The following is an 11,591-nucleotide window of genomic DNA, read 5'->3' on the forward strand; positions in this document are numbered from 1 at the left end:
AATTGTATTCCACCAGCCAGCACCAGGTTTGGGGGACAGTCCAGGTACATGCTGACCAAGCAGGGGTGGGTCATATACACCAGTTTCTCCCCGTATACAGTACCTACCTGTAATTGTATTCCACCAGCCAGCACCAGGTTTGGGGGACAGTCCAGGTACATGCTGACCAGGCAGGGGTGGGTCATATACACCAGTTTCTCCTCGTATACAGCACCTGCCTGTAATTGTATTGCACCAGGCAGCACCAGGTTTGGGGGACAGTCCAGGTACATGCTGACCAGGCAGGGGTGGGTCATATACACCAGTTTCTCCCTGTATACAGCACCTACCTGTAATTGTATTCCACCAGCCAGCACCAGGTTTGGGGGACAGTCCAGGTACATGCTGACCAAGCAGGGGTGGGTCATATACACCAGTTTCTCCCTGTATACAGCACCTACCTGTAATTGTATTCCACCAGCCAGCACCAGGTTTGGGGGACAGTCCAGGTACATGCCTACCAAGCAGGGGTGGGTCATATACACCAGTTTCTCCCCGTATACAGTACCTACCTGTAATTGTATTCCACCAGCCAGCACCAGGTTTGGGGGACAGTCCAGGTACATGCTGACCAGGCAGGGGTGGGTCATATACACCAGTTTCTCCCCGTATACAGCACCTGCCTGTAATTGTATTGCACCAGGCAGCACCAGGTTTGGGGGACAGTCCAGGTACATGCTGACCAGGCAGGGGTGGGTCATATACACCAGTTTCTCCGCGTACCCCAGGATATACAGCACCTACCTGTAAGTGTATTCCACCAGCCAGCACCAGGTTTGGGGGACAGTCCACGTACATGCTGACCAGCCAGGGGTGGGTCATATACACCAGTTTCTCCCGTACCCCAGGATATACAGCACCTACCTGTAAGTGTATTCCACCAGCCAGCACCAGGTTTGGGGGACAGTCCAGGTACATGCTGACCAGGCAGGGGTGGGTCATATACACCAGTTTCTCCGCGTACCCCAGGATATACAGCACCTACCTGTAAGTGTATTCCACCAGCCAGCACCAGGTTTGGGGGACAGTCCAGGTACATGCTGACCAGCCAGGGGTGGGTCATATACACCAGTTTCTCCGCGTACCCCAGGATATACAGCACCTACCTGTAAGTGTATTCCACCAGCCAGCACCAGGTTTGGGGGACAGTCCAGGTACATGCTGACCAGCCAGGGGTGGGTCATATACACCAGTTTCTCCGCGTACCCCAGGATATACAGCACCTACCTGTAAGTGTATTCCACCAGCCAGCACCAGGTTTGGGGGACAGTCCAGGTACATGCTGACCAGGCAGGGGTGGGTCATATACACCAGTTTCTCCGGCGTACCCAGGATATACAGCACCTACCTGTAAGTGTATTCCACCAGCCAGCACCAGGTTTGGGGACAGTCCAGGTACATGCTGACCAGCCAGGGGTGGGTCATATACACCAGTTTCTCCAGCGTACCCCAGGATATACAGCACCTACCTGTAAGTGTATTCCACCAGCCAGCACCAGGTTTGGGGACAGTCCGCGTACATGCTGACCAGCCAGGGGTGGGTCATATACACCAGTTTCTCCAGCGTACCCCAGGATATACAGCACCTACCTGTAAGTGTATTCCACCAGCCAGCACCAGGTTTGGGGACAGTCCACGTACATGCTGACCAGCCAGGGGTGGGTCATATACACCAGTTTCTCCGCGTACCCCAGGATATACAGCACCTACCTGTAAGTGTATTCCACCAGCCAGCACCAGGTTTGGGGGACAGTCCACGTACATGCTGACCAGCCAGGGGTGGGTCATATACACCAGTTTCTCCCCGTACCCCAGGATATACAGCACCTACCTGTAAGTGTATTCCACCAGCCAGCACCAGGTTTGGGGGACAGTCCAGGTACATGCTGACCAGCCAGGGGTGGGTCATATTCACCAGTTTCTCCACGTACCCCAGGATATACAGCACCTACCTGTAAGTGTATTCCACCAGCCAGCACCAGGTTTGGGGGACAGTCACGTACATGCTGACCAGCCAGGGGTGGGTCATATACACCAGTTTCTCCCCGTACCCCAGGATATTGAGCTGCAAGCCCACAGTGATAGCACGGGGGAAGTAGACGGTGAAGTATTTGTTGAGAACATTGTTGATGAAGCCAAGTGTTGGGCTGATGCCATTGAAACCAACATCTGTGGAAAAATAATAAATAAAATAAAACTACAAACGAAATAAATCAATCAAAAAGCATAAAACTGGGTTACATTATACAGGGCCCTATTTAAGAATATAAAACCTACTTGCACCCAGGGCAACTTGAGTGAGTGAGTGAGTGAGTTTAGTTTTACGCCGCACTCAGCAATATTCCAGCTATATGGCGGTGGTCTGTAAATAGTCGAGTCTGGACCAGACAATCCAGTCATCAACAGCATGAGCATCGATCTGCGCAATTGGGAACCGATGACATGTGTCAACCAAGTCAGCGAGCCTGACCACCCGATCTCGTTAGTTGTCTCTTATGAAAAGCATAGTCGCACATGCTGCTCAAATAATTATAAATAATACTTGATTTTTTATCTTCAGGGCTCCAGATAAGATACGCACAAAAAGTCAAATCAATGCGTGAAAGATACGCATAACTTTCTCAAAATACTAGTCAGATTTTGTTTGCATGTGTAGACAAAATCTGTCTAAATATTGCAAAGTCCTACACATCCGATCTTAAGATCTCAAATAGTGTTGGTGGTCCGTATTGAAGCAAAGATTGTGGAGTTTTTCCGAATGAACTCCATTAATATTTCTAATCCACATTCGGGGCACGTTTTGTTTAAAAGCTAGCCCTTAAACAGTGTTACTATCACAAAGTTTCTGGTCCGTAATAGTAATAATACAGCTTTAGGGCTACTGTAGATTACGTGATGACCCTAAACCAGGGTAAGAAAACATTCCATGCATAATAGCTCAACATGCACTGTCATTTATTTCCTATCGTCTGTGGGAAGAATGGCTAATCAAAAGAAACTTGTAGAGGTTTTTTTTACAGAAAAACTGTTTCAGTTAGCAGTGAAATGTAAGTGTCTGATATTATCAACGATGTAATTGACAATGGAGCTAAAATCTGTGTTATGTAAAAACACGATGGGAATAGTGTCACTGACACAATGATTTCTAGTTGGAAGTCAAATTCCTGTGGTTGGATGTTGAGCAACATGATGTTGTGAGATTGAAATGTTTAATTTGTGAGCAGTTTAAAATGACAACAGTAGGACAGGGATTTACCTTGAGTCCTGTATTTGAGGGTCCCTTGGACTCATACCCTTAATTTTCAGGGGTCCTGGACAACAAATTGGGGTCCCAGGCACTTAAATATTATTATTAATACCGTTATTGTATTGTGTATCATGATCATCACTTAAATTTAGGGCTGTGACGATTCACCGATGCATCGCGATACATTTAAGTTTGATACAGCTATCGTATCGTGGACAGGTGTATCGATACAAAATGATACACAACTATTTTTCAAAACAGTTTTCTCTTAGACATGTTACAGTACTTATTTAGAGAAAAATATGCAAGTATGATGGAGTTACTTGTTTGTTTATTACAATAGTGTTATTGTTATACATAAATACCTTGAAATAAATCATCTTTAATCTTGATACCATGTCATTCTTTCAAGGTGTATGTATCATGATACGTATCATATCGCAAGTAAAATATCGCGATATGTATCGTATCGTGACATAGTGTATCGTCCAAGCCCTACTTAAATTGTTACAGTAATCAAATACCATAACCCAGCTAGTAGCAAACTCTCAGTGATAACTTATTGTTACTTGATTATATTTTTTACAAAAACTGTTTGGACTTTTTCTGCGCCCCTGTGGATGCACTAATAAATTTTGTTGTGTCCATTGTCAATTTTTATGTGTATAGGACACAGAAATTCACATCCCGTAAATCGCAGGTGGGGGCTAGCGAAGGAACTACTAATGTACAGAAATCGACAATAAGACAAAAAAAACTCAAAAAGCTGCTAAGTGTTATGTGTTTCTGTGAAAGTAATACAAACATGCAACCTGTGAAATACTCCTCCTTTTATTCCATTTGGTATTTTAATCCTCAATTTTAATTTTGAGAAATGAATTACTCCTGAGTCAAAATAATTAGCTGGAGCCCTGATCTGATGATTTTGATTGTTTTGGGTCTGACAAGATTATTTTATTTAACTTCAAAACAGTTCATGACATGAACAGTATTACTGCCATTCAATCACTGTTCATGTAATCAGAGTCACTGACCCAAGCCATTTCCTCATCACTCTGTTTGTTGGTATAAATATCAGGTTACATTCGTCAGTTTCAGGTTGCACCAGTGCATGTTCTAAATGTTTAAATCAGGCCAAGTTAAATAACATGCTCTTATTCAACAAGACTGACAATAATCCTTGTATGTTGAGTGATGAGGTGTGGTTTTAGTAAAAAACAATAGTACTCAGTTTGGAATGCTAGATATATCCCATACATGTACATATCCCATGGGCAGTGGTGCAACCAGCCTCCCCACCTCTATCCAGCCCACCAACTAACACAGACAGACAGCAAGATTCAGCTTATGACACTCCACTCACAAACAGCAGAAGTCATTGTACGTTCAGTCAAAGCCTTAACATCCTGACAAAGTCCATCAGATGTGTATAGATATCAAACGTAAATAATCGGTTATCTTTACATAACAGTTAAATATCTCCATCAAATCATTGATACTAGTTCAGTAGTTCATCCGATAGCCCGGTTATCACAAACAGATTATCAAACTAAGCCAAGGTTAGCACATATTCACATATATGAATATATATATAAAACATAAGCGCATTTGGATGTTTTCTATTGAAGGAGAAGATGTTTTGGTAGGAGAAAAACAAGGTTTACAACAACTGACAATGTTTATGCTGATTTTCCGGATTCAAGGAATTTGTTTGTAAAGTTAGATGTAAATGTATGCTAACAGTGCCATCATAACCGTTACAGATACTGAAAAGTCCCAATATCAGCTGTCAGCTGCATTAGGCCTAAAGTACTGTTGGAAATAGAAAAAAAGTGTTTTTCTACATTTATATCTACAATTAATGTAGTTAATACGTGCAAGTGTAAAATATCTGTTAAACTAAGTTCGGCCTAACTACAGTATCAGTGGTAGGGAAATAGGAAACATATAAAAAGGACTTTACTGAAGAGAGATTAGTGCAAAGATGAGCAAAGCCACTTATTTGGAACAGACCACGGCTTTATGCAAATTAGTGTGCGATGATATTGTATTGAAAAGGACACTTTTTAAATGTCCATTTTGAAATTAGACTTAGCTCGATTACAAACGATAACTGAGGTAAAAAATAATAATTTCAATACTGCAACAATTAATGATGTAGCTACCATGAGTCTCACTATCACTATAAAACCAAACAGGTAGGAGGGGGTCGTCTCAAAAGCAAAACCAGATGGTAGTTGGGGTCGCCTTGGAGGATAGAGATATCAGCTAAGATAAGATAATCCTTTAAGGAAATTAAACTGGGGAAGTAAACAGCATGTCATAACAATTTACAAATATTATCCAGTCCTGTCCATCTTCGGGTGGTCATGCCACCTATATATCTTGAGACAATTAATATGATGGCTGATTTAAGCTTTTCTAATGGTATCATACACTTTTTACATATTTCAACATAAACTTTATGAAAGAAAGACATGTAAGATTTTAATCAATAGATGAGACATATTCACCACTCATGAAAAAGCATAAAATATCTTTGAGATGACCTCTTGTGCCTGTACGTAGCACATGCATTTCATGCCAGGTGAGTTGACAGTCCGTTGTCATACCTGGCTGAGTGATCTAATTGCCATCTATAGTCTGATCTATTGTTTTCAGAAGCTATTCATATTTCTTGCCCGATTTTATGAGTAAACATGCTTTTCTGGATATCCTATTACGCATCCCACTGAACGTCCCGTTAGGCTGATGTGGGTTATTTCGACATAGCTGCTTGCAATTGTGTAAATTTTAGGGATACAGAATAACAGCCTAAAAACAGTTTTTTTTCTATTTCCGACAGTACTTCAGTGTAGATCCCACAGCTATGCAATACGGAAATGGGAGTGTAATATGGAATATATAAGCTCGCTGTATTACATGTCTGTACTGCTATTGTAAGCTTAATTGGGTATGCAAAGTTCCTTATACCATTATCTTGCTTGACAATAGTATAAGGAAATTTACTGAAATGTCACATTATAATCAGATAATAGAAATAAACATTTCAAACATGATAAAACTTGCCTTGACTGTATTGTAGTATGTTTATGACTACTGATGGCAAACAATGCTAAATCCATAACTTACTACCATAAACGAGTATACATTCATTAATATTACCATGGTTCAACATCCCTAAGTCTGAGGTTGAAGGGGCAAGGAATAACCCAGAAACGCTGTGTATACAATAAAGAAGAAGTTGACATCCATAATATTTTGTCTTATATCTCTAAGTCTGACAATAAGAAGACAAAATCTTCAGTTTCACACAGCTAACAGATCAGGCAATTTCATAGTCAGTATAAACTTGATTAAATGCAATTCTAGACAGACAATATTATCTGTACAGATACAGAATAGAGCTCTAAATCTGTTCTCTACAAACAGGGTTCCAGATAATTTTTCAACATCAGGAGTACATACATACTCCTTATTTTTTCAATATAGGAGTACTTGAAAATTAGACTACTGAATGGAATTTAATGGCGTATCAGTAATCTTGTGTTTTGTTTCATATATGCACCACAACATTGCTAGTCTTGTGTAAACAGGTCAATATACAATAATGTTTCAGATAAATACGTCTGTAAATGATTCTGAGACAGTACATCATTGCTGTGGTGCGTATCTGTTACATTTTCTAAATTATTTCCTTCTGTATCGTGAATATTTTTTATCCGTACATACGCCGATACGGCCCGTTATCTGGAGCCCTGCTACAAAGAACATGAAATCCCAAAGTTAACACTTGCTATGTTTGACCCCTTTTCTATTCAAACAGAAGAACTTATATTGTTATAAATCAATACATCAATACTAAACTTTCCAATCAATGACACCAGTGTTCACGAATGGTGTTTCAAAGTAACAGGACATTTGGTCCTGTAAGTTTCAGATGTCTGTCTGACCCATTGAAAATTCACAGGACCTATGGAATAAAGTCAAACACACATTTCAGACTTAACATTTCTTATAATTGGCATTGAAATTATTAACAAACATAAGATTTATAAACAGCAAACAAGTGACACATGTATAACAACTTCAGTCAAAGTCATTGTGAAATATACAGTCGGACACTGGGGCCGGGTTGTAGACTTCTATCAGACCTTTTGGCAAATCTGCCGGATTTGTCAGAAGGTCAGACGCTATTCGTGAACACTGTGACACCCCAACATGTTACTGTTGATTGTCAGTATTTGCTGGCTGGCACTTACCTAAATGGTTCATGAATATCAGATGTACATTCTTGATATCCTTGGGATCAGCATCTCTTGAAGATACAGGGGCTTGGCTGCTCACTAATACCTGTGGAATAATCAACACTCATAACACATGCTGCACAAGACAATGACTGACAATTCTAAGGTAGATTGCCATACAGTCTATCCTTGCTATAATGCCAAACTGGTTATAATGCCCAAAGTTGCCAGAACAGATCTTGCCGCTATTACAAATCCCTTGCTATAATGCTAAACTAGCTATAATACCAAAGGGTGCCGGAACAGACTTTCCCACTTTCAAAAATACCTTGTTATAATGCCAAACTTGCTATAAAGCCCAAGGCTGCTAGAACGGATCTTCCCACTATTATAATCCCTTGCTATAATGCCAAATTGGGAATACTGCCCAAAGGTTGACAGAACAGATCTTCCCACTTTTAAAAATCCCTTGTTATAAAAAATATAATGCCAAACAGGCTGTAAGACCAATGCCAACCTTCCTGTGAATAAATGTTCCAATTCCCTGCTTATAACGCCAGCTTCCTTGTGCCAGATGGTCAACCTCGGCCCACTAGCTGCTATATGCAGGTGATTATTCAGTAAGTGGGCAAAGTTAAGTGAGTTGTGTTATCCTTCCTGAGCTGATTTAGAGTTAATCCTTTACACATATTTCACTGGTGATGGTTTCACAAATGATTGGCTTCACTAAACAAATCTAGCACTACTCTCTATAAACATAAGTTTTTACACATCGCTCAAACTGACAGGAAAGTCATTGCTCCAACAAAATACAATGTGTGAGTGAGTTTAGTCTTACGCCACTTTTAGCAATATTCACGCAACATCACTGTGGGGAACACAAGAAATGGCCTTCACACATTGTACCCTTGTGGGGAATCAAACCCGGACTTCAGTGTGATGAGCGAACACTTTAACCACTAGGCTACCCCACCGCCCCAACAATGTGTGACTTCATTAAGCCACAATGAATGCCAGTATGACCGTGTGCTACAAATTACTCTGCTATGTCCATTCAGTGCACAAGTAACATGAACCTCAAATACAATTATACATATGAATGAGCAGTGATTTTCATTAAATGTACATGTGTGATTTGCTCTATACATCAAATATTGGGAAGACCATTTGTATACAAGAGCAAAGATTGAAGTTTTTGTCTTTAAAAATCATGACATTGACACTGGTACATTACCAGTCATGCGACCAGGAAGTTAAAATAATAAGGGGTTTTATTTATTTTCTAAATGTAATTTTCACTATACAATTTGACTATAACTTAAGTAACAAAGGCAACAACCAGTCGAGACCAGTATCCCTTTACACTAGTTCATTAAACGTCATGTGACCACCAAACATTTTGCGAGAGTACATTTTTCTACTTTCACTATTATATTTTCCATATTCCTGGTTTCTCTTTCAGAATAAAATAACCATGATTAAGTGTGAAGAGTGACATGTCAGGCTGAGCGAGAGACTTTGAGCTCAATGTAAAGTTTCACCATAAGTTCTACAGGAAAACAATGTTAGATAGAATTTATGGATAACAACATATTCATTAATGCACTCATACCGTTGTCAATCAAGTACAGCTTGAGTATGGTCTCTGTCTATACCTAAGTAGGGGAATATCAAAGACTGTTTATACATGGTCCACTTGGCTAATTTGTATGGAATACATACAACATAATATGTCAATTAATTTATTTGTTAATTTGAGTTGAAGTAGACTTTGACATTTCAGCTGATTTGTTGATGCAACTTGAAAAGTCAAAGTCTACTTCAACTCAAATTAACAAATAAATTAATTGACGATTTATCTGCGATTGGCAGTCCAGCATGTACAATTATCAGTAACTGTAACAAAAGCCTTACCAAGCAAAATGCTAAGCAGAAACATGTCTTCATCAGAAATGACATTTTATGTAACGTCTCCGATGATCGACCATCAACAAGATACACAATCGCTTGGTCATGTGCTTCTTGTTTCTTTAGTTTTACTTCCGGGTCAGCCACAGCCAATCAATCTACTCGGGACTAGTCGTCTTATTCCGGGGCAAACCGTGGTTACGGAAAGAGGCGAGTGGTGACGAATGCTTACTGCACGCAGACCGGGATCATTTCGCTAACACGATAACCAGCTGATCGCTTACCTACCGAGTTAAACTGTGGGAATTAATTCTAATCACGAAGGACCCTAAAGGAAGTGTATGCACGATATTTTATTATTCATAATTGATGATTTATACAATTTTATTGATTGTTATTAATTTTTTGTCAATTACAAATTACAGTGACAAAAGTGAAGCAGCAGTATATCACTTACTTGATAATGGTGTCAGAACCTGCCGAAACTTCGCTCTCACAGTAATAAAGAATTAAGTTGTTCATTCATATATTGTTATCCTTCCTTAAGTACATATGACTTTAGCTCTGTAGATTTAAGAGTTCTGTATATAGGTATATGCCAAATATCATCCCTCGACTAAACAGTAAACACGTTTGCGAAGTACGAATAAATAAAAGGTTGGTCATTTAATCACAGATTTAGTCAGAGATATTGTGGAAATCATGATTATGACTTCCAGATAATTTTTAATATTCATAGAATTCAGTGAAAAGCGTTTTTTTCTTCAAGAAATGCTTGGAACAAAGTGCTTTCAATCTATCCTAAGTGTTATATACACTTACAATTTGAAGCATTATTATGAGTTCATTTTAAAACCGAAAAAAAGTAAAGTAAAAGATGCAATTCAATTGTGTTGATCTGGGTTTATGGATTCTCCCTCCAGATATGGAGTGGGTGAGTGAGTATAGTTTTTACGCCGCTTTTAGCAATATTCCAGCAATATCACGGACGGGAACACCAGAAAAACAGCGTGAAAGGCACAGACTACAGTTGTTTCTAAGATGCCTAGCAGTTAGAACAATCGAAAAAACCCAAACATTATTAGACATTCTAAGATGCCTAGCGGTTAGAACAATCGAAAAAAAATACATTATCAGACAATAAAGGTATAGTTTTTTGATGACGTAACAATTGAATGACGTTATCCCGTCACTGTGAAATTCTAGTGTGCCCCCTCGTAATCGAACCATTTTACATTACGTCACAATGTAAGCGACGTCACGATGCATGTCAGTTGTCATCGCCTCGTACGGCCACCTACAGTAAACTACTCCTTTGCATCCCGTTTCTTGGTTTGCAGTTGTTTCACGCAGCTAACATCACTGGTGGAAAAATTACGTTTATGTTTTACGAAGGTTAAAATGTGTCAATTCGACTCACAAGTTTTCAGCGACACGGTAACGTTCGCAATGTTTACATTCCCACAATGCAACCGGGGAATGTCGCTTGACTACTCAGCTTCATCTGGATGTACTGATCTAAACTTGCGTTGGTAGTAGAAATGCGACGTTCATATTTCCCCATATGGTTTACGTTAATCACAGATGTAATTTAGAGAAAATATTTAACCCGAACGTAAACCGTCATCAAACTGTTTATCGTTTGTTTTTCTGGTAACTTTCGTGTTAACGTAGGGGGAGAGACACATCAATAGAACAGCGCGCCAGTTAGCCCTGTGCGAGGATTCTTAATTTAGGTCACCGACACCGTCGTTTGTTTTCTGCCTTAAATTAATCGTAATTATCTTTAGAAAGTATTAAATTTGGCTTCTTAGAAAAGAAATACAGTTCGCTCAACCACCATGTATAGTGTAATAAAGCACACTTTCGCCCTAAACTATTCTCTCCCAAAAAAGAAACGCATATAGGAATTTCAACTGTATTTTTATGTTTATTTTGAAACACCTTGTAGGTTTAATGAGTCAATGAAATATAGCCAAATTGCACACTGGGAATGTAGACTTATCCGTCTTTGGCACCAACTCGAGGAAAGTCAGTTTTAGTGTCACATGGAGACGTGTGATGGCGCTGAAGTCCTCGTGTGACCACCGTGGGCATCCAGAACTGCACGGCATCGCCTCGGCATCGATCGAATAAGTCTCAGAATCTCG

The 11,591-nt window shown here is 39.9% G+C and overlaps 1 protein-coding gene across 1 annotated transcript; it reads right to left on the minus strand.

The window, feature by feature from the left end:
- Positions 1 to 1,625: 1,625 nt before the first annotated feature.
- On the minus strand, positions 1,626 to 9,573 carry LOC124274073. Its single transcript, XM_046709396.1, has 5 exons — positions 9,448 to 9,573; positions 7,549 to 7,639; positions 2,051 to 2,208; positions 1,871 to 1,930; positions 1,626 to 1,745 (listed from the first exon to the last, which is right to left on the minus strand). The coding sequence occupies exons 1-5, from the start codon at positions 9,490 to 9,492 to the stop codon at positions 1,626 to 1,628; spliced, it is 474 nt and encodes a 157-aa protein (XP_046565352.1). The 5' UTR covers positions 9,493 to 9,573.
- Positions 9,574 to 11,591: the final 2,018 nt, after the last annotated feature.

The sequence above is a fragment of the Haliotis rubra genome, unplaced genomic scaffold (assembly GCF_003918875.1).
Source record: "Haliotis rubra isolate DU_JTF1 unplaced genomic scaffold, ASM391887v1 Scf1870, whole genome shotgun sequence".
NCBI lineage: Eukaryota > Metazoa > Mollusca > Gastropoda > Lepetellida > Haliotidae > Haliotis > Haliotis rubra.

What these genes read in the sequence shown, in the direction of transcription:
- LOC124274073 (XM_046709396.1), bottom strand. Translation starts at nt 9,492, where the DNA reads ATGTCATTTCTGATGAAGACATGTTTCTGCTTAGCATTTTGCTTG. An exon ending in TCTGCTTAGCATTTTGCTTG is followed by an intron (nt 7,640 to 9,447) that starts GTAAGGCTTTTG and finishes ATTATTCCACAG; the next exon opens with GTATTAGTGAGCAGCCAAGC. An exon ending in GATATTCATGAACCATTTAG is followed by an intron (nt 2,209 to 7,548) that starts GTAAGTGCCAGC and finishes ATTTTTCCACAG; the next exon opens with ATGTTGGTTTCAATGGCATC.